Source organism: Pipistrellus kuhlii, unplaced genomic scaffold (genome assembly GCF_014108245.1).
Source record: "Pipistrellus kuhlii isolate mPipKuh1 unplaced genomic scaffold, mPipKuh1.p scaffold_m20_p_4, whole genome shotgun sequence".
Taxonomy (NCBI): Eukaryota; Metazoa; Chordata; class Mammalia; order Chiroptera; family Vespertilionidae; genus Pipistrellus; species Pipistrellus kuhlii.
Genome location: NW_023425540.1, coordinates 49,424,411 through 49,448,485, shown reverse-complemented (window position 1 = coordinate 49,448,485; position 24,075 = coordinate 49,424,411). Strand labels below are relative to the sequence as shown.

Genomic DNA, 24,075 nt, shown 5'->3' with positions numbered 1-24,075 from the left:
GCTTCCCCAGCCAGCCTGTAGGTGGGTGTGTTTAACAGAAGGAAGCAATGGAAACCTGCCTGTCAGCCAGCCTTTAGAGCTAATTAGCTCAGCACACAACAAAGATAAGTGAGCCTGGGAGGAGGGCCCCCTGAGGGGTCTTTAGAGTCTGGGAAATGTCTGATTGGCAGATGTTAAAAGGGATTCTTTGGTAATCCTGTGCATCAATGAGCTGCACAAATTCAGTCCAGGACTGCAAGAATCCAGGCATGAGGACACAGTGCAGCAGGCTCACACAGGCAGACCCAAGATGGACAGAACCTTGGAATCCCTGAGACACATCATTGCCCAAGTCCTGCCTCACAGAGACCCAGCTCTAGTCTTCAAAGACTGTAAGTACTGAAGGGGGAAAAGTTTTTTTACTTTTTTTTTTTTTTTTTTAGAAAACAGTCCTAAACATCTAGTCACATCCTATTTAAATGTGATTTCTTCTAAATCTCTGTAGTCGTGCGCTGTGGTCTAGTGATGTTTAACTTGTTTCTGACTTCAGTCAGAAGAATGATTTCATTTCATTTCACTACGGGGTATTAGTTGCCGGGCTGTTTGGTCAGTGATACATCTTGCTAACGGCTTAGAAGTCTCTCCTAAAATCTAAGGCTCGCCTAAGACTTAATGAACTTTTCCAGATGCTTTTGTAAAATAAAGCAGACTGCTACTAAGGTTAAAATTAAAAATAACTTGCCTATGATAATAAAACATATACTTGCTAATCTGTTTAATCTTTAATAACATACATTAGTTATGTTAAACCAAGTATTGTGCTTGTCTGGAATTTTTGTTGTTGATGCAAACAAAAGTTAATAAATCACCACTGAGCTCTTAAATTTTGATAACAAATTATAACACATTAGTTACAAGGACAATGAAATTAGATGTCTTCCCACCTCTGCAACACCCTTCCCTTCCAAAAAAAAAAAAAAAAATCTAAACAGCTATGGCAAAGTTATTTAAAAATCTTCTTTTAATGATTATGAAAAATAATTCAATCAAGCTTTCCAAATCTGGCAGTACTACTAAACCATTTGTCATGTAACTTTGTTTCTGGAACCAATTTGATTTCCTGCTGCTGCAAAACAGACTATCTTCCCCCTGTATCTTATCTACAGTAGGTTTCATATTACAAAGAGCTTCTGAAATAGAACTTTGCTATGGAACTGCCCAAAAGGTAAAATGCATATGGATTTTTTTTTTTTCTTCAATAGGTTACAGCTTTCTTCTTTGTAAATCTTGCTATGTTTGTCTCCATCAAAACTTCAATGGTTTGGATTTTAACTTTCTGATTGCTGAATAATGTTAGTTTCCAGATGTCCTTTTAGTTTATATTTCTCATATGTGATGGAGAAAAAGAAATGTTAGGCCATTTTATTCTATACATTTTTCTTCTCAGAAATTAAATTATAATTTTCCCTTTAAGACATAAGAGATCTTTCTTTCTTTCTTCCTCTCTTTCTCCTTATATTGTATTCAAACATGTGTCAATAGCTATGTTAGGACTAATAAAATCACTCCCTACCCCAGTCTAGCCTGGAGTCTATTCAGATTTAGTATGTTTAAGTGACAAGAGAAGGAAAGAATGTGTGTCTCATACAATAGCACTGAATTAACCAGTGAAGGATAAAGGGTTCTTGACCAGCCCAGAGTTTTGGATAAATTGTGTAAGACCAGGGGGTCTTATGCTGAGGGTTTGGAGAGTGGAAGCAGTAAAAAGAAATACAGGGGAGCCAAAACTGGTTTGGCCCAGTGGTAGAGCGTCGGTCTGTGGACTGAAAGGTCCCAGGTTCAATTCTGGTCAAGGGCATGTACCTTGGTTGAGGGCACATCCCCAGTAGGGGGGGGGGGGAAGTGTGTGTGTGTGTGCAAGAGGCAGCTGGTCGATGTTTCTCTCTCATCGACATTTCTAGCTTTCTATCTCTCTCCCTTCCTCTCTTTAAAAAATCAATAAAATATATATATTTTTAAAAGAAATACAGGGGAAATTTTTCATTGAGCTCGTTGTGACTTTAAGAAGTTTAATCTGAAATCATGGCTCACTTCTTAAGATGAATTAACCTCCAAAATTGTTTACAGTTTAGCATAGAAAATAAAACAGAAGAAGGGTTAAAATAAAGTGTACACTATGTTCTTTCTGTCATCTAGGCCTTTGCAGGAACTCTTTTATATGGAAAGACAAAGGAATGTCCTATTGTATGTATTTCATTCACTAACATAGGACGGAAATTTGATCAGATAGCATTGCCTGCTGACCCTAGAATGGGCTGCTCCTCTGCAACTGCCTGCATTGCTTAAAAGGTGTGGATATCACTGCCCACCCTCTCCCTCAGGTGTTTCTAATCTGAAAAATGACCAAAGGAAAGGGAGCCAAGTGGCAGATTTCTGCACCAGGGGTTTTTATAACATCAAAACATCTAGCCACTCACCATGCTCCTGGCATAAATGGGAACAGGCTCACTACTTCCTGAGGCAGGACATCAAAAGTCCGCCTGGGCCTTTGCCATGCCTTGGCAGCCTCCCGTGTGGGTGCCAGAGTTTAGCACACAGACTCACTTTCCTTGGCACACCTGTAAGTCGCTGCCACCACCCTCCTGTTTTACGCGCAGCCTATAGGAAGCGGCCACCGGCCTTGAATGGCAGGTTCTGAGCAGCCTCTTCTCCTGGTCCCTCCTGCCTCCTCTCCCCCCACCCTGGCCCAGGCTCTTCCTTGAAGAAAAAAAAAGGCTAAGCACTTGCACATCACTGCCAATTGCTTAAGAAAAATCGTTACCTTACTTTCCTGCAACATGAAAAGCCAATCTAAGAATTTTAAAAGCCCAGCACAGTCGAACAAAGGAGCATAATAAAAACTACACACACACACTATAAAAGTGTTTTTCTAAATTTCTTTTCTATAAATGCCAAGGCAGTTTTTTCTCTTTAGTCTTTAGAAAGACAGCATAGAGGGGATATAAATGATCACTTTATTAATTTCTTGTCCTCAGTTGGCTTGTGATTTCATAAAATAAAAAAAATAAAAAAAATAAAAAAATAAAAAAAACCCAAGCAATAGTAAATTGAATTTTCTCTGCACATGGGTGAGGAAAAGCACCCAGAGTTTCTGGTCTGAGACCAGTGCCCATGGGGATAGTTACAGTCATTTAAATAAATAGAATTTGAATGCATTGCTCAGCCAAGGAGGCCTTCCAAGTGGCATTTTGCAATTCATTAAGTCCCTCATTTGTTTGAGGCAAGGTGTTCATCTGGCTGCTGCTGTAACTTGTTTTTCTTCCCTTTATGTAGTTTATTCATTAACATAGAACAATATTTTTTTTCTCTTTTCCCTATTTTACATCTCAAATGCAAAATAATGGAAAGACCTTTTTCAAAGGTGGGCTCTCAATTTGAAGATTGCCCATGTAAGCTGTCTCTGTTCCCCACTACCTGAGTGTCCCTGTTGCGTAACAAGAGGCCCTGGGAATGGCCGCACCTCCAGACAGAATCCTTGCAGACATACCAGGGCATATCTCCCTGTTGTCTTGCACCTGTGGCTTTCTGCAACATCTCAATTCCTTTCGTGCCATATGTCACAACCAAAGGTGAGCTATCCTAAACACAGCCCCTGTCAGGTCTTTTCACAGAGTGTGTGTGAGTGTTCTATTTGTTTGTCACTGACAGTTCCTCACATGCTTTCTCAAAGGAAATCACCACATGATTTTCAAAGTGGCTGCACTGTCAGATCCTACTGAGTGTTAACTCTTCAAATTACCAGAACACAACATGCCTATCTGCCATCTTTGGGACCGTTCTTCAATGCTAGGATGCCAAGAACTCATGACAGACACGATACTAGGAAGATGAATCCTTCACAGTAGTGCATACTACTGTTATCGGTGAGGGAACTGAGGCTCATGAAGGTTAAGGTGACTTGCCCAAGGTCACACAGCCAGTAAGTGATAGAGCCAGAATTCATATTCTCTCTTCCAACTCCTCACTTTTAGTCACTGCCAGACATTGCCTCTTAGAGGTGTTAAATGACCACGTCATGGTAATATCTCCTAGGAAAACAGGAGGGATTGAAATGAACTCTTCTGGAAGTGTAGAGTGTACCCACTTAGTAGGCACATCTGAGCAGTATGACAGAGAGTGAAAGGGGAAGGGCATTTTTGAGGAGCAAGAACAGCTTGTCCAAAGGCAGATCAGGCAATTTGAAAACCATGCACTGGGGGAGGGGGAGGCGAGGCTGAGGCAGGTGGAGTCACCCTGGCGTGCAGGCAGTCGGGAGCCACTGGAGTTAATAGTGATCCTAGATTAGTTCTGGAAGTTTATGGCTTTCTGTTGCAGTGGGGGAAAGATTATATTGACATCTGTAGGAGGTACACTTCCTGATACTAAGTTGGGAGACAGTTACAGCTTTTTCACAGCAAGAATTATTATTTTACCCATTCAGGCAAGATACAAGATTTGTAAATGTTAAACATGCCTGTAGAGAGAAACTGCATCCACTGAAGGCCAAAATCAGGCAAACTTTCTCTGGCAGATTGTTAAAAAGCTATCTGAGTTGTCACTGAAGCCATGAGAACGTGTTGTTTCCAGTATTGATTTATAAAATGACACGTAAGATTTCACCAGCATGTTTCCCCAAATTGTCTAATGGAAAAAAATAAGATGGGCCCTTTAATAAACATTGCACAATTAGAAGGAAATATCTCACATATTTGAGGTGCATTAACTCTTCCATTTGGGGAAACATTTTTCTGCCTAAATGGTCTTATTTACTTCAAAAAGTATTTTTCCCCCCCTTTGGAAAAATTAGACCAGACTATAGAGCTATTAAAAACCTCTTAGTAATCATGAGTCTGGCTGTGTGCAATGTGAAAGAGCAAGATCCTCAAGAGTCAAGTATTTTCTCCATTTTATGCTTTTGAGTGTAGTTATCTAAAATCTATAAATTTAATGGCACATGTATGTGTTTTTTTTGTTTTTGTTTTTGTTTTGTTTTTTTGCATTTCACAGAAAAGAATGGAGTAGGAGTAAGGGATGAAGGTGCTTGTGCACTGAATTCACCCTGTAAAGTGTGTCTGGAAGAAGATGATTAAAAGAACCTTCACTGCTCCCTAGCTCATTTTGGAAAAATGATTACATCTTAATGACAATAATTTGAACTGTGGACATCTGGTGTACTGATGCCAATGTTACTTTAAAAATTCATGCTGAGCCAAGACTGGTTTGGCTCAGTGGATAGAGCATTGGCCTGCGGACTGAAAGGTCCCGGGTTCGATTCTGGTCAAGGGCATATGCCTCGGTTGCAGGCACATCCCCCGTAGGGGGTGTGCAAGAGGCAGCTGTTCAATGACTCTCTCTCATCGATGTTTCTGATTCTCTATCCTCTCTCTTCCTCTTTTTGAAAAATCAATAAAATATATTTAAAAATAAAATAAAATAAAAATTCATGCCGAGATAATAACAACTATTTTTATTTGAAAATGCAGATTTCAGGTCAGATATCCCTGGGATAAGCACCCTTCCCCTTTTTTTCAGTGAATACACATTTGGCAAAGTTTAGATACCTAAAGTCTCAGCCCCAGAGGAAAATTTTTTTAAATGGAAAAAAACACACTAAGTGGCTTCTTGAGCACTTAATGGCCATATCTGTTCTAGTACATTTATTTCTCAATGGATAAATAAGATTTAACAAATCAAAATGAAATGTGATTGACATTCATCTGGTGATCAAATCAGGTGCCTCTTCATGGTCTGCTGTCTCTTAACATAGGCTTTTTTTTTTTTTTTTTTTTTTTTTTTTTTTTTTTTTTTTTTAGCAGTTAAGATTTGTTAGCCTGAACTCAAACTTTAACAACTTCTGAAACTCATGTGTTAAGTTACAGCCCATAATAGGATACAGCTGCCCAAGGGTGAGTTTCTAAGTTATGAATTTTCTGTTTAAATGATACGGTTTTACTGATTATGTGCTACAGATTGATTTAAGAAATGTAAGACAACTTTAGAAGCCTTTCATAAAAGAATCTTCTTTATTTAATACCCTTCACAGTGAAAATTTAACCCCAAAGACTCATTTCTTTTCCTCCATGTTCAAATGCTCATGTAAGTTTAGTAGTCTAAGGTAGTTAAAACCGTCTTATTTTAAAAGACAAAGAAATAAAGAGAATCCTATTGAAAGTTTAATACTGACAAAATAGGCAGTTAATACACTCCCTGTAGTTCCCTCCATTCTCTCTCTGGTGCCCATGGAATGCTTTTTGAGTTATGGTTTGGGGTTTTTTCCCTGGTGCGATGATAATCAGTTGATCCCTATTTTGATCTCATCCTGTTAGGCAGCTGTGGGAACCCATCATTTAGTCACCACTCCTTTGGCGCTCACGGCTGTACTGTGTAGTTGATATTTCTCGCATGTGGCTCTGCGCTGTGAGCTATAGCATGTTTTGTCCACGCCTAAGTTGGAAATCTCAGAGGGCAAAGTCATAGCTTGCACTTGCATGGAACCCCCAAGGTACCTCCCATGGGACCAGTACCTAACAGGTGCCCAACAGACCTGTTCTGATCAGAACAGGTTGGTTGGTCGATTTCCTCTCTCACAGATGGGGTTAGATTTTTCCTATTGTCAGGTGCTGTTCTTTATGAGGAAGTTAACTGTGCTGAGACCTTCTAACTCTTCATCCACTGACACCTTAATCACGGCCTAATTGCATGCAAGGTTAATGTGACAGATGAGACTGAGGGAGCATGGAGTAAGAGGGGGTTCTAAAATAAACACAGCCCTCCAGCGACTTCCCTGGAGCACTGCCTCCGGTTGGCCTTGGTAGAACAGCCTGAGTCATCCCATGTACCAACCACATTGGTGCAGTGACATAGGCTGCCAATCCTCATACCCTCAGGGTCTGCCTTCCCTCAACTGGGAGTGACCAAAGGCCCCTCACCATCCTCTTTTGGCACAAACTCTGCACCTTGAACATAAACCCTCATTATATAGCTGTGGCAGGGTTTTGAAGAGCTTTTTTTTTTTTAATAATGATTGTTCCCAGAGATATACGTTATATGTGTAAGGCCACGTTTGCAGAGATTTGACTATTTTAACTACAGAACTGGGCAACAAAGTAATGTGGTTGTTTTTTGTTTTGTTTTGTTTTGGTTTTTTGCTGTTTGTTTGGTCCTTGGTTGGTAATCTAAAATCAACAGTCCTACAAAGTCTCTTAAAACACAGAGCATTATCAGTGCCCAGTGGAACACAAGAAGATACAGTCTTCCTGATTGGTTAAATAGATTACATCAAGTTACTATTTTACATAGTTTTTGTGATATAGAAGACATCATCTCACCTATGGTGCATATATACCCCACATGTGGGAACTCAAGCTTGCTGCTGAAGTTTAATTCTGGTATACTTAATGACGTTTATTCTCATTTATCTTTGCAACTCTCTCTTGCCCCTTCATATTCTCTCCCCTCTGCCTTTTTTTTTTTTTAATCATCATGTACTTCCAAAGATATAGAAAAATAAATGTTAATTTAATTTTCTTCCCACCAAAGTTCAGCAGCTTTAAATTCTAAAAATGAAAATTAAGCCAAAACGAATGATATACTTCTTGCATATTTTGGAGAATTTGCTTAACTTTGTAAAACACTAAAGGATCATGATTCCCTTAAAAAAGTGGGGTAGAGGATGAGGACCAGGAGAGAAGAAAAGAAAAGCCAACAAAAGAAGAGACAGCTGGCAGCTGAAGGAAGGAGCTGGGCACTGAGGGGAGCATGTCCAAAAGACAGATTCTCTGAGGGGAACAAGGACTCCACGCTGCCTCAGCACTGCTGTGTGGCTGTGACCACCTTTAGAAAGAGTCTACTACACAAAAGAAAAAGGGCCCAAGTTTCCGACAGATCGTACCCAACATGCGAACCGTGTCAGCAAGATTCTGTTAGTGTGGCCAAAACTTGGCAAAGCCTGAGGAGGTTATAAATGATTAGACAGCTGGCTGGTGGTTCACCGCCCAGCACACAACACAAAGGTACCCCATTTTGCAACCCATTTTGCATGAATGGCAAATTGCATCGTACCTTGAGCTTTACCCAGAAGATTTCGGGGTCCTTATTTTTTTTTTTTTCAACAAAACTAGACTATCACATTGGCAAGAACAAGTTTTACATGATTAAATTGCAAGCATAGAAAGTACTAATTAACTTTAAAATATCATCTGCTAAGGCTAATTTAATTGAAGGTTATATTACAGAACATAAATCCATCTGTTTAGAGGCAAAAAATCAATTTGAAAATATGTTAGTCATCGAGAAAGCCTCTTAATGATGTATCCCTAATGGTAGCCTTTTCAATTTGTCTTTAATTGTTTTTGGCAGGGTACATTTTTACCCAGCTAGGATTTTTTTCTCTTACAAGGCATAAGGAAAATTGGTTCTTCGTTTCTGATAGATTTATAACACACTTTTATGATTCCTTTTTGCAGACAAATGACTGTCTTCCATGCAGGACTTGTATTAGGTAATTGAACTGGGCAATGAACTATATAATATTTCTACTTTCTTGAAGCATAAGCAGTCATTAAACATTAAATTAAAATAAAAGTTAGATACTTTCTGCAGTTTTTGCTAAGAGCAGGTCTATTGCCTTTAACATTCATTAGAAAATAAAAAATTAGGATAAACATCCATATTTCCAATTTTGAGACATGTACCATTTCATCCATTTTCTGGCTATAATAAAGTTTTGACTTTACTGGTGAGTGATATCAAAGAGCTTCCTCTTTTCGATCTCTGAACTCTTCACATACTTTGGAAATAAGTTAAATAGCACAATGTATACAATTAGAGAATTCTCAGACTTACCACCTATTTTTAGAAAGTTTTAATGATAGGGTTTCTAACCATGCAAGTATATAAGCAGGCCTTTTCATTTCTTCCTTCACCGTCTCTTACCACAAATAATAGCTAACACTCTGGAGCTTATTATATTAAAGCACTCTATTCTGAGCATTTTCCATCTTGAGCCTTACAGCAACTCTGTGATGTAAATACTGCATTTACAGACAAACCTGGAGCAGTTAGGGTACCTGACACTAGTAGAGACAGGAATCAAACTCAGGCATTCTGGCTCCTGGGTCCATCATTTTAACTACTAAACAAATTGCTTGCCTGTTGATAAAAGGTGGAGAGACAAGACACAGTATGAATTTTATCATGTTTGAACCAGTGCCTTTATTTGAGAACTCTTCTGTGACATACTCCATAATCCATGGGGCATTTGCACCCGCTGCATTTGCAGAATTCCCATATGAAAACACCCATCATGTGTCCCTACTGGCATCTCCAGTGAGTCCAGTCTGTGAAAATGGCAAGCGCTGTATTTTTAGGATAAAAGCCCTCCGAGTGCCAGTTATTGATTTCCTTCTCCGATGAGACCCTGTGCTCTTTCCAGGAAGCAAAACTCTCTTGCTTGCTTCACCTCCTCCACACAAAAGACTCTTCCCCCCTCCCACCCCCGCCAAGCTCCTCCCTGAGAAACATGCTTCTCGGGATAACCCAGATGCAAAAGAGCAACCACACTTTCTCTCTAAGTGTCTGGGCCCTTCCTCTTCATGGATGGAACCACCACAGGCAGCATGCCATGTTAGCAAGGGGAAAAAAGGCATCCTCTGCTCCTGTTTCTCTCTCTCTCTTGGGTATAGTGGGGTTAGTTTTCAATCATTAAAAAGAGCTAAGTCCCCTTACCCATATCTTATTAAATCATACTCCCCTTCTCATGGCCCCCTTTTCCATCACTTCCTCATACAATTCCTCAGCTGAGGCGTTAGTAGTTCCCTTAATCTTTTTTGTCAAATACCACTCTCTCTCCTTTGGGAGCACAGTTTCTCTTCTCCATCCTGGTCTCCATCTCCTGTCTCTGAGGTGGCTCAGAGTAGGCCCACGCTTTTATGCAGATTTTTCCTGACCTTTTCAGCCTGAATTCATCTACTTTTTTTATTCTGTTGATTTAATTATTGTATCATCGATTTTTAAGTTTTAAATATCACTTTAAAATCAATCTCTGTTCCATATTGTAGCACTGTAACATTTTGTTCACTAATTAGATTGTGAATATATTATTTGGGCACTGTAAGACAAGAGTACTTATCACTCCCCTTTCAGGGTTTTCCTAAGCCCTACTTATTATGAAGGTAAAGCACCACCTGTCAAGCAACTAGCTACCACTTGTCTCCTCTGACCAGGCTTCATCCTTCTGCACATACTCCACCATCTCCAGCTGCGGAATGGCTGCTACCACCACAGCCATGCTGTGTGGGCACCATGGTGGTTTATACATGAAACCTGCAATTCCAGAAGAAAGTGCTGATCTCTCCACAAATGATAGTGACTTCACTTCTATACGTTCATTCAGTTGCACTCAAACTGTTCGGGTATGTGGAATTTTCTTAAATTCCCAGTGAATTTAAGAACTGCTTCTCCATGAGTAGCCCTGTGCTGGATACCAAGGAAGTTCCAGAGAAGAATGAACCAGAGTCCCTGGCCTCTAGACTCTCACAGTCCGCTGTGAGTTAATTTCCAGAAAACTGCTCTGCAGGGTGAACTATCACAAGGTGTTTCATTCTTCTGCCCAGAAGGACGTCCACTCAACTCTGACTTGATAGATTTAGCCGTTCCTGTAGCTGATGGAGGATTTCTGCTAGAGTGAGTCAAAGGGTGGGTGGTGAAGGGGTTAACATTGCTGGATATCTTCATTGGTCAAATGTCTCCTGTGAATCCCTCAGTGCTGAACTTTATAATCAAAAAGGAAGCTTGAGGAAAGGGAAAATGAAAACATCATTTATGAGAGACTTGCTTGGGGATCTAATTACCACTCTGAGAGATCTGTCATGAAGAAATTTCAAAACACAGTGAAAAAGAAAATAGCCACACAAAATAGTCTATAAACTGCAAATTGTCTTGGCGTCAGTACACAAAATATTTAAAGCTGCTAAAGAGATTTATCTTAGTCAGCTCTGGCTGATGTAACAAAATGCCATAATCTGGGCAGCTTAAGCAAAAGAAATTTATTTCTCACAGTTCTTAAGGCTAGGAACTTCAAATTTCTGAAAGCTCTGGTACTTAGTGTGATCCCTCTTACTGGCTTGCATATGATGGCTGGGAGAGGAGGCTCTGGTGTTTTTCTCACAAAAATGAACTGGATTTTTATACTATTACTAGAGGCCCAATGCACAATATTTGTGCAAAGGGCTCGGCCCTTGCAGCCTGGGCCGCAAGGTCCACCTGGATGGTCATTCTGCTGTTTGGTCTAATTAGTATATTTGCTTTTAATTATATAAGATTCTTAGAATAATGACATTTTCCTTTAGTGTCCATTGAGACAAAGTAGAAACTTTTTAAAAAGAACTTTACTAAGCTTTGGGAGAAATAACGCCTGACCAAAAACGATGTGTTCCAGACTATAATAGCTTCCTGGCCCTGCGGTAGAGGGCACCATCATGCAGATTTGACCTTGACTTTAGCGAAGGCCCCTCTGTCAACAGCCTCCTCAGTCTTTCGTCATTTCCTCTTGTTTCTCTCGTGGCCTCTCTTTTAGCCATCTTTCCTTGAAAGACGGTGCTCTAATGGTTTGCCTAGTCACAGGCCCCTCTGAGCACATAATCAGTGGGTGTATCTAAACCATTGCTTTAAACCAGAGCCAAGTGCTGGCTGAAGACTGGTCATCAGGATACCTGTCCACTGCTCATCCAATGTGACAGTGCCATTCTGGAAACATGTCAAAGCACTTATATGAAAAAATACTAACTTTTGCTTCCTTTGACTTTGTAAGAACAAATGTCAGAAAAATAGCCCCTGGGAAAAGCAAAGTGAAGTAATTTTTATGAAGAGCCTCTGATGCTTCCCCTACCAACAGCCTCACAAATGCAGCATATTTTCCATTCCTCTGACAACATTCCAATACTCAGCAAACATTTTTTAATGCTCCTACTATGTTCCAGACATTGTGGGAGAAAATGATCCAATTCTTCCTCTGAAGAGAACTGTCTCTTTATACATGAAAACAACTTAAATTCCATCATAATTAGGGAGTATCTCGGGATAAACAAAGAGTATATATTATACACTTAGGCAAGAATTAGGTTTAAAATCCTAGGTCTAAAATTAAATAGCTAGCTATGTGATCGTACCCTGAGCATCTTGAATTTCGTAACTATAAGTTGTGGATGATAAAAACCTACTTGCAAGGAACATTGTAAGGATTAAATGAAAAAAATGCAAAGTTCCTGGCATATAATGGGTACATGGTAAGGAAGGTAAGAATAATGGCTTCTTTTTACAGCAGGACTTCTCAAACTTCAACGTGCATTGGGTTGCCTGACAATCTTGTTAAGAAAGCAGATCCTGCCGAAACCGGTTTGGCTCAGTGGATAGAGCGTCGGCCTATGGACTGAAAAGTCCCAGGTTCGATTCTGGTCAAGGGCATGTACTTTGGTTGCGGGCACATCCCCAGTAGGGGGTGTGCAAGAGGCAGCTGATCGATGATTCTCTCTCATCGATGTTTCTAACTCTCTAGCTCTCTCTCTTCCTCTCTGTAAAAAAATCAATAAAATATTTTTTTTTTTTAAAGAAAAGAAAAGAAGAGAAGAGAAAAGAAAAAAGAAAAGAAAAGAAAGCAGATCCTGATGCAGTGGGCCTGTGTGTGACCAGAGATCCTGCATTTCCAACAAGTTTCCAGGTGTTATCCAGGCTGTTTCTCAGAGGACTGCAGTTTCTGTAGCAAAGAATTAGAGACTTTTTTTGGTTTTGGTTTTATTTCTTAGGAGTTGATGCTGGGGGTGAATCTTAAAAAAAAAAAAATTTTTTTTTAAATGAGTAGTGCCAGTAAAAAAGACAGCAGACATTGGAAAGAGGGCACTCCAAGGAGAGAATGAAAATATGGGTCTTTCCAGTAACATAAGAAGCATGGGAGTGTGGAAGTCTGGAAGGTCACTTGAAGAGAGAAGTTTGGAATGAGAAAGAATATCAAGACATAAGGTTTTCCATGCCTTGCCAAGGAGTTATTTATCCTGTAGGTAATGAGGGACTCATGGAAGGATTTAAGAAGCTGTGAGTGATTTGATCAGCTATGAGATTCAGAAAGATTTTCCTGGAAACAATTACAGGATGGGTTGGGTGGGAGGATGATTGGAATCAGAAGGGTATTGTGATATACTTGGTGAGCTAGGAGCCAATGCAGCAACGGCAGCATAAACTGAGAAGTGAAGACGATGGAAGATGTCAGGATATGGAATTGACAAATCTTGGGCATTTATTAGCTAGAGAGAGAGAGAGGAAATGACGGTTTCTGCCAGGTTTCTGATTTAGGTCACATCACACTGTAAGTAATTCGGGAGAAAGAGAAGAGTTGATGGAAAAGAAAATAGCTGAGTTTGGGAATATGTTGAATCTGTGCAACATACAAATGGAAGTATTTATTAACAAAGCTGGAGTTACAAGAGAATGTTTGGGAACTATCAGTGCATATTATGATTGATAAAGTTATGGAGGTAGGTTCTGTCATTGCATGAGAACAGCAGATAGAAGTAAGAAAACAAAACAAGGATAAGATTGTCATGCAAATTAACATGAGGGGTGGGCAGAAGGAAGAAACCCACTAGACAGAAGAAATGATTAGATAGAGAGAAGCAGATCAAGAGTACTACTATTAGAAAAGCCTAGAGACAGGAGATTGTCTATAAGAAATAGATTAGTTGTGTCAAATACAGTTAGAAGTCAAGTAAATAAGGACTGAAAATTAGGAACGGGTACTATTTGCCAGAGTAGTTTCAGTGGAATAAAATACCTAGAGGAAAGCCAGATTGTAGTTAGTTAAAAATGAATGGAAAATAAGAAAACATAGATAACGTATTTTTCTAGCAGCTTGACTATAATGGGAAAATTTTAATAATTAGTAGCCAGAAATTACCCCAATATTGAGTGTTTCATTAGTAGCCAGAAATCACCCCAATATTGAATGTTTCATTCCAATGACAGAACCTACCTCCATAACTTTATCAACCATAATATGCACTGACAGTTCCCAAACATTCTCTTGTAACTCCAGCTTTGTTAATAAATACTTCCATTTGTATGTTGCACAGATTCAACATATTCCCAAACTCAGCTATTTTCATAATTAGTAGCCAGAAATCATCCCAATATTGAGTGTTTCTTAAGCATACCTATGGCAGCTGAGAAGAAGTGCATAAAGAAAAAAACATCTAAAAAATAGGTCAAGAGAATGACTACTATAACAATGCCCAGGAGAAGCAGCACAAATTCATTTGAGACTTGGTGGATTAAGGTGGAAGTGGACACCTGTGTAGATGAGCCACTCCAGATGTAGGCTTGGAGATCACATGCTTGCTAGCCCAAGTTTGTTCTGTGAAGGCAGGATCATTGGGGAGCATTGAAGGTGCAACTGCAGTTCTCTACACTGTGTGGGGCCTATTCTCAAACTAGGATGGTTTTCTTTAGCAGTACTTGACCTTCTGCTCTATTTTCTTTGATATTGTCCATGGACCTTGTTGTTGCTACTTCAAAAAAAATAGAGGACATGTTTTTCATAAATAGAGTATCCTCTGATATTAGGATCTTTGGAATTCCAAATAGCAAGCTGGACTTCTTCCCTCTGCACTCCATTCATATGGTTTTGTAGTCATCCAGAGGAGATAGAAATAGGAAGATGGATTGTGTGTGTGCATGGACATATGTTGCACTCTTCAGAGGTGATGACATACATAAAAGCATCAAAGAAATCTTCCAAGGTTGCAGAATGAAAAATGTGAAATCTGCTACCTTTATTCATGCAGAAATTTTACTGAGTACATACCTTCAAACTCTTTAATGCACATAGCTCTATGTGCCAACATTCTTGTGCTCATTTCACCTAAATAATCATGAGTCTTCAACTTCCTACTCTAGTTCTCAGCTAAACATCATTCAACAATGAACTTACTTAAAATAGTGGTTAATATGCTTTGTTGACTATCAGAGCAACAGGGCCCGGGCTTTGGTTTTAGGCTTCAATCTTTAAAATCTTTGGTTTTAGGCTGAATTCTGGAGGTCAAATGCAAGTAGAAACACAAATCAACCAGTTCAAAATCCTCTGTGTGTGGTGGATTGCTTTTTTTTTTGGGGGGGGGGGGGGGTGGTAGAGGGAAGGAAAGGTGGGAGGGAAGGAAAGGAGTGAGCAGAAGATATACAATTTAGAAAATAAAAGTTCTAAATCTATTTTGAATTACATTAACTGGTAGAAAATATTATTTCAAATATTTTTGACGAATGGAAAAGCTCTGTAGTGATCAATCTCACTTTGACCACTTCAACTTGTATTTTATAATTAAATTTAAATATTACCTTTAATAGTCTTCCATTTTCCCAGTTTCTATACAAACCACTATCTTAAAAGCTGAATATTGCACAATATAGCTCAATAAAGCTGGAAAGAAAACTAAACACTGCAGTTTTTAAATATACAGGGGATTTCAATTCCTTAGTTAGATGTCTCCATAATTTGCCTGGACTACATACTGTTAAACTTATCTGAGATCTAGGGATGAGGAGTCAGGTGCTCTAGAGACAGTTTAAAAGGGTTTGTGCAATGTTTTTGGCTCCAGGTTAATGTGACTCTCTTGACTTGCTCAAAAATAACCACGCCCAGCATTTTGAAGTACATCAGGAAATTCCAGAGAATGTCAAAGGGCATATAGACCCTATGTTACACAAAAAATGCTTTAAAGAGCAAAAGTATTATTTTTTAAATTCTCACCCAAGGATATTTTTCCCCAATGATTTCTAGAGTGAAAGGGAGGGAGGAGAGGGAGAAGGAGAGGGAGAGGGTAAAGGAGAGGGATAGAGAGAGAGAGAGGGAGGGAGGGGGAAAAAATATATATATATATATAGAGAGAGAGAGAGAGACATTGATGTGAGAGAGACACATTGATTAGTTACCTCCAGAGAGAGACAGAGAGAGAGAGAGAGAGAGAGAGAGAGAGAGAGAGAGAGAGAGAGAGAGAGAGAGAGACTCGTTGATGTGGGAGAGACACATTGATTAGTTGCCTCCTGCATGCACTCCTACTGAGGCTGAGGAACCTGCAATGGACTTAGGTGCCCTTGCTGGGGATTGAACCCTCAGCCCTTCTCAGGCCAATGATATAACCATTGAGCAAAGCTGGCCAGAGCAAAACAAAAAATTATTTAATCTAGAACTTAAGGAAATCAAAAGTTGTTTGTATTTGTATATTTTCATATGTAAGTGAGAGACACCAGGTCAGAATGGTTTAAGGGAAAAGCAGACGTGTTGGTGCAGGAGCTCAAAGTCGCTGTCAGGGCTTAGTCTTTCTCCATCTATTGGTTCTGCACTTCTCTGTTGGTTTTCTTGTCAACTTGATTTCCCTTTGCTTGGGCAGCATCACACTTAGCTCCTCCTATCTATCACCCTACCAACCCTAGAGAAAAAAGAAGAATCTAGTCTTCCAGCATTTCCAACAAAATTCCTGGACTTATTGGTGATAGATGATATGGCTTTGGTCAAACTCCCACCCTCAGCCCTGGAGAAGACATGGTTGAAGGAAAACCTTTGCTATTTCCACAAAGAGAGGAATGACTCAAATGGCAGGCAGGTAAAAACAACAGATGCCCTATCCTGCCTTCAAGTTATGTGGTAGGTTCTCATGTGGATAAGGGGATAAGCTTCTAGGAGGCCCCAGAAATGAACTTTACAGAGAAGCAGATTTCAGCTCAGTCCCAAAAGGACCCTTTCACAGTCTGAACCATTAGCAGTTGAAATAGGCTGCCTCAAGGTGTGCCAAGTACCAGGTACGCTGCACGTGTTCAGGCACAGGCATCTGTCAGTGGTGTTGAGCAGGGAATTCCTGCATTAGGCAGAGCTTTGCCTGCATGACCTGTAAGTTCTACAATTCTATTATCCTTGTTAATTTCCACAATTCAATTTGCAGCACAGGATAAACAAACCAACCTAATTTGATCTGGAAATTCTGCAGGCTATCACAGGTCATTTAATCTAAAACACATGGCTCCAGCCATTACTATGTTTTCTGAAGTCATCTAACAGACGTGGTCCTTAACAAGGTCTCCATGTTATTAGTTTCACTTATGGCTTTTTCCAGCCTCCTGCTTATTACACAATTGCCTTTCATTCTTAAGATTGGGTGGGGAGAAGCATGAAAGACTTTTCTTCTTTCTGCCTTTTTCCCTCTTAAACCTTATAATAGGCGAGTCCCAGTTAAAATTACATTGCTTACATCTTTACCTTCAAATTTGGCTTTCACTTTGCAGGTTTAAGAATCTAAAAGAAATGGGAGCAGGGGCCTTGGGTAATTATAGGTCTGGACAAAGTTTATTGAGGCAAATTTTCAAAGAAGAAAGACTGAGATTTTTAAATTTGATATTCAATTGTAAAGATAATTTAAGATGCTGCAATGTTGTTAAAATTAGAACACCAAGCCACTTGACCCATACTCATGAAGAAATAAACATGTTTGTGTTAAATAGTATTTGTTTCTTTCACAACTAAAAGCACCCCACAAATAAAATTTTGTTTTGCCAGAGTATGACCATTCTGAATAACTGTTTTTTTTCTTGTCTTTTTCAGTGAACGTTGTGTCAATGTTGCAGGAATTTTGGGAAAGCAAGCAGCAGCAGAGGGCTGCATTCCCCAGTGAAGGTGTGGTGGTGTACGAGTCGCTGCCATCTCCCGGGCCTCCCTTTGTGAGTTACGTGACCCTTCCAGGGGGAAGCTGTTTTGGCAACTTTCAGGTAAGAAGCAACCACACGTTGGTCAGTGAAAGTTTAAATGGAGTAAGCCCTTTAATAAAATGGTAACATTATAAGTTTTCTTGGTTGCAATGAAAAAAGTTGTGTCATATTCCATAATATATATATATATATATATATATATATATATATATATATATATGAATAAATTGATCATGTATTTCAATTTTTTAAACTGGAAATATTTTACATTAGGGTGTCCCCTAATAATTCTTTATGGAAATTGAATTTTACATCATTTTATTTGCCTGATAGTTGCTGCCTTTTTCCCAGAAAATATTTTGGAATATACCGTAAAGAACAAAGGAACTTTGGTAAAGTCCTTCCATCATGACCTTTCTACCAATAGATAGTTTCCAGTTTTCTGAATTTTGTAATCAAGTACTAATCAATCTACTACATGCCAAAGCATGAACCAACAGCAAAGATTAAGATTTACAAGGCTGGGTGGGCTCAAGCACTTGTGCTAAGTTCAAATTCTACCTCTAAATAACTGTTAACCCTTGGGAGATTGATTTAACTCCTTGATCTCCTCAACTTTTGAGATGAGGAACAATACCGAAAGCATTGGTCAGGAGTCATGAGATATACATGCAATTTGTTTATTTAGTACTAGAGGCCTGGTGAATGAAAATTCATGCACTGCAAAGGAAATCCCTCAGCCTGGCCTGTCTCCTCTCACAGTCTGGGAGCCCTCAGGGGCGAGAGGCAACCTGGCAATCAGGGGAAGGTGACATTCCCCAATCACACCTTTGCTGCTGCCACTGCCTGCAGCACAAGCCTAAGCCAGTCCTGGTTACTTGAGCCTTGGGAGACCCTGGGTGGGTGGGTAGCTGCCATTTGATGCTTGCTTGCACCTTGGGCTGGCCCTGGGCAGCTGGGGGGCGGAAGGGACTGAGGGACTCCAGAGACAGATGCATAGAGAGGCCAGACTCACTTGGGGGGAGGCCCAGCCATGCTGTGCACCTGATGCCCAGGCGGGGCTGAGAGAACTGTGTGCCACCATCTTGTGATTGTGGGCACCACCATTTTTGAGAGTGTGGCAGTCAATTAGCATATTCCCTCCTTATTGGCTGTGGGTACCACCATCTTTGTGAGGGCAGGATGGTCAATTAGCATATTTCCTCCTTATTAGATAGGATTCCAACAATTGTTTTGATAATTATTATAAAGATTTCAGGTGGTTAAATCTTTATGATGTTTATGAGGGGTGTATATGATGATTTCTAGTTGTACACCTACACACACAAAAACATTGGCCTAATAAACATCTGGTTATCAAGTGTGTGTAGCAAATACTCACTGAGTGACTGGGAAGCATCCAGCATCGGGCCAAGTAATCAGGATATGTGGTTCACACCTTGAGGGAATATTATAGTAACTACATAGAATTGTATTTGAGGGTCAATAAAAGCATAAAGGAAGGAACATCTCAGTTGACCAGTCACTTTTATAAATGCTTTTTTAGTACGGTAAGCTCTCTCTCAATTTGCAGTAACTGGCAAAATGCCTTATATATATATAGTTTGTGGGAAATGTGAAACTCATAAACATTTAAGTCTCCCTATTACCTTAGACAAGCAGGAAGCCCAGAGTTAATTTTCCAGTGTATCCCTTGGTTTTGTGAGTCGACAGAACTTAATGTCATGTAATACTTAATAGTATTTATATTTCTACCTCTAATCTTCCTTTGAACTTAGTATGTCTCACTTATTTTATCCTATTACCATGTATCTGTTTTATGTTACTTTACGTATTTTGTGGGAGAATATAGTTTAAATAAATAGACCCACAAACCTGACACGTACGGGGAAGCCAAAGAAGGGTTTATGTGGTATGCAATCATAAGCCGAGATCTGCAGCTGAGGGTGTCTTTGCCAGTAGGTAAAGGAGAGATGACATCCTTGGCACAGAGGATGGTGAATGCAAACACATGGAGCAACAAAAACCACAAGCACGTTCAGAATTTGGGGAGTTTCCCTATGTCTGTGACAGGGAGGTGGTGGGAGATGATGGTCAGATACCCATATCAAACCGTAAGGTAGGGGTGTCGAACTCAATCAGAGAAGGGGCCAAAATCTAAAATCCAGCCTAAATCGCGGGCCGAATGGTTTACTGAACAGTCATAAACTGTCATTGTGATGGAAACGCAGCGGAGTGCAGTGATGACAGCGCGGTGCGGGCCACATTGCAAGGCCTGGCGGGACGGATTTGGCCCACGGGCCTTGTGTTTGACACATGTGCCGTAAGGGATCTTCATGCTTTGTAAAGGACAACAGGTTTTATTCTATGTAAAATCAGCACGACTCAAGGATTCTGCGCAGGAGAATGGTATATTTAAATGTGTTTCAGAAAGTATTCTGGCAGTAGTAAGAGGTAATTTTAAGGCTAATTTAAAAACTGCTGACCCAGCTAGTCAGTGAGGTCCTGCCTTCTACCTTGAGCAATGGCCACCAGTGGATTTTGACCTCTGACCAATGAAAGTGAGTTGCCTGATGAGAATGATTTGAAAGTGGGTCTAGAAGCCTCAGAATAGAGCCTGATGTAACCCCAGACACTGAGAGAAGAATGAAGGGCAGGGAAGAGGAAAGAAAGACAGCCACTGCAGAGGGATTCCCTAACCCATGTGACCCTGCAGTACCATCATCAAAGGTCCTAAGGTGAAGCCTGCCCAAAGTAAAATAAGTAACAGTAAAGTAATACTCTCCCATCAGGCTTCCTGTTTCAAGGGAGACCACCTTGGGAAACAGACCTACTCACCATAGAGTGGGCTTTTGAGAGCCACTTAAACAAACCTATTTCTTTATCCATGAATGACAGTGGACTAAAGATCACCAAACATGTGAGGAAAGCTAAAAGCATAAGAGAAAAGTTCAAGGCAAGCAAACAAAAGAACAGAAATATTTCAAGTAGTGAAGGACATAAAGTTTCACAATGAGAATCCTCAAAAATATTGTGAGAGGATATTTATCCCTAAAATATGCTATATAATAAAAGGCTAATATGCAAATTGTCCCTCCGGGAGTTCAACCACTCACTATTACATGCGCTGACCATCAGGGGGCAGTGCGGAACAAAGGAAGGAAGGAAGGAAGATAGGCTATGGCCAGCAGCCGGAAGGCCCCAATCAGCCCTCATTGCTGGCCAGGCCTAGGGACCCAACTCATGTACAAATTTCATGTTCGGGGCCTCTAGTCTATGATAAAAGAAGTAGGGAAGAGGAAATTTAAAATATGACTGCCAAATTAGAATAATAAATAAAGAGGAGTAAGTAGATGAGTGGACATAGATCACAGCCAAATTAGTAAAAAAACAAAAAAATAAAAAGTAAATAGTAAAGTAAGTTTTCTAGAACTTAGAGCACAAGACAAGAGATTTAAAAAGATAGTACAGAAGATCTGGGGATAAATCTGAAGGTAAACATCTTACATAATAAAAAGCTAATATGCTAATTAGACCGATCAGCAGTTCGACCATCAGAACAACTGTCCTATTGAAGCCAGAGCTGTGAGGCAGCTGGGGCTGCAAGGGCTGAGCCCTTTGCGTGATTTTTGTGCATCAGACCTTTAGGTAATTTAATAATAGTTCTAGAAAGAGTAAAAGGAAATAGATAGGTAGAAATAAATAATGGAAGCAATTTTCTTTGAGTTAAAGAAAAGCACAGATTTTTATTTTGAAATAGCCGATCACATTCCAAGCAGAACTACGACAAAAGAATCACTTACTGGTAGCTCTGTGACTATGTAAGACTGAAGGCCAGCATTCTGCTTACAAGATGGGTACTAGCCGAAACCGGTTTGGCTCAGTGGATAGAGCATTGTTGGCCTGTGGACCGAAAGGTCCCAGGTTCGATTCTGGTCAAGGGCATGTACCTTGGTTGCAGGCACATTCCCCGGTGGGGGGTGTGCAGGAGGCAGCTGGTCGATGTATCTCTCTCATCGATGTTTCTAGCTCTCTATCTCTCTCCCTTCCTCTCAATAAAATATATTTATAGAAAAAAAAAGAAAGAAAGAAAGAAAAAAAAAAAAGATGGGTACTAGAAGCCCGATGCACAAAGATTCGTGCTAGAATGGGCTTTCTTTTCCCTGGCTGCCAGCACCGCCTTTCCATTCTGGCCCAGCCCCTTTCCGCTCAGGCCCTGGAGCCACTCTTTCCACGCAGGCCCTGCCTTCCCATGCTGCCCAGAGATCCTGAGAGACAGGAGTGGGGCACAATGACTGTGTTGTCACCATGGTGACAATGCAAGCATCCCGCCCCTGTCACATGACGCCTGTGTATGCAAGTTAACCCCAATCTTTGTTGGGTTAATTTGCATATCACTCCTGATTAGCTGGTGGTGTGGTGGAGGTACAGTCAATTTACATGTTTGTCTATTACTAGGTAAGATGACATTTGTACATTGATATAACCATGTGTTTGTTTTAATATAGACTGAATATATATGGAGGGTAGCTTTGGTAGAGTTGATGAAGTAGGGCAAAAACTGACAAACCAGGCCAACAAAACCAAAAACTATCTATTTGAAAAGATAAATAAAGAAGATAAATCTTTGGAATTTCTGAATAAGAAGAAACCCCAACACATATACTATACTAAACATGAGAAAAGGGATGCAATTATAGGAACATAATATAAGAATACTACATAAACAATTATATTTTTAAACATGAAAACTTAGATGATATTGAAATATCTTGGGAACTCTGTATTATCTTTGAAACTCTTCTGTAAGTCAAATTTTATTTCAAACTAAAAAGTTTTTATTTTAAAAAGACTTTTTCAATAGTTCCCTATTACCTTCTTAATATAGACTAAATTTTGTAATCTGTCAATAAAGACAATATGATTGTCCCTAACATTTTTTTCCAGCCTTATCTCCCTGAATTCCTCTCCTGACACTCAGTGATTCATTCTAACAATTCCTCATTCTTGCCTTGACCTCTTCTGGCCCCTCACACTCACACTGTGACCTGCTCGAGAGAGCTGTTGCCACCTTCTCTTCATGACCAAACCCTGTCCAACTTCTCAGACTCCACTCAAATGCCACATTCTTCATGAATTTTCCCTCAACTCCCTGCTAGATTTCTCTACTTCTTCTGATTTCCCAAAGCAGTTATATCAGTTTCTCTTCTAATATTTTATGGGTTTGTTTTTACCTTAGGCTACAGCTACTTATGTGTGCATTCTATCTCTATAACAAAATGCAAGTGCCTTGGGGACAGGGTCTGTATCCTTATATCTCTATGATGCTAAGCACTGTACTTTGTATATAGTAAGTGCCTAATAACTTTTGTTGAATGAGTAGCTAAATGAATGAATGACAAGTCCCAAGAATCGATGAAGTTTATATTTGTCCATTTTTATATATTGATTGATATACAAAATAGCATATACTATTATATACAGTTTAACATATAAATTAAGATATTTTACCTAACTCTACAAGACAATGCTCTGAGAAGGAAAAGTCAGTAATGTTAAAGTCAGCTCATATCCGTGGTTGAAGTTTTGCAAAGTACTGACTTAATAAACATTCTAGCCTTGGCCAGGTGGCTCAGTTGGCTGGAGCACTGTCCTATACACAGTCAGGGCACATGCCTAGTTTATGGCTTTGATCACTGATCAGGGCATGTATAGAGGGTAATGGATGTATGTTTTTCTCTCACATCGTTGTTTCTTCTGCATGCTCTCCCTTCCTCTCTCTAAAAATCAATAAAACCATATTCTTGGGTAAATATTTTTTTAAAAGCCTTCTAATTCTCTCTGCATTTAATTTATCTCCCTCCACTCTGTACCTATTACTACACATAACCAAGACTTGGCCTTACTCACACCCAGGTATGCATTATACTTGTTCATATGTAATAAGTACAGTTATTATAATATAATAATAAAAGTTTAATATGCTAATTAGACTGGAAAGCTGAATGACCTTCCTGACATCATTCTGGATGTCCTTCTAGATGAAGCCATGGAGGTGGGGGCTGAGGCAGAGTTGTTAGGGGTGATCAGGCAGGCAGGCAAGCAGTTAGGGGCAATCAGGCAGGCAGGAAGAGTGGATAAAGGTGATCAGGAAAGCAGGCAGGCTAGCAATTAGGAGCCAGCAGTCTCAGATTTTGAGAGGGTGCAGGACAGGCTGAGCACCCCTCTCAAGCATGAATTTCATGCACCAGCCCTCTAGTCTAGAATGTAATGCATTTGACAGGTCAATGAATGGATCTAGAGGCATAAGAGTAAGAC

General features: G+C 39.9%; 1 protein-coding gene across 1 annotated transcript in view; it reads left to right on the top strand.

Annotated features, from left to right (window-relative positions):
• Positions 1 to 24,075, top strand: part of LIX1 (limb and CNS expressed 1) — a 49,447-nt gene continuing 25,372 nt past the window's right edge. Inside the window, exons 1-2 of the mRNA XM_036409603.2 lie at positions 1 to 371; positions 17,654 to 17,817. Of these exons, the coding sequence (XP_036265496.1) occupies positions 290 to 371; positions 17,654 to 17,817 (246 nt within the window). The 5' untranslated portion in view covers positions 1 to 289. The remainder of the gene's footprint in view (positions 372 to 17,653; positions 17,818 to 24,075) is intronic.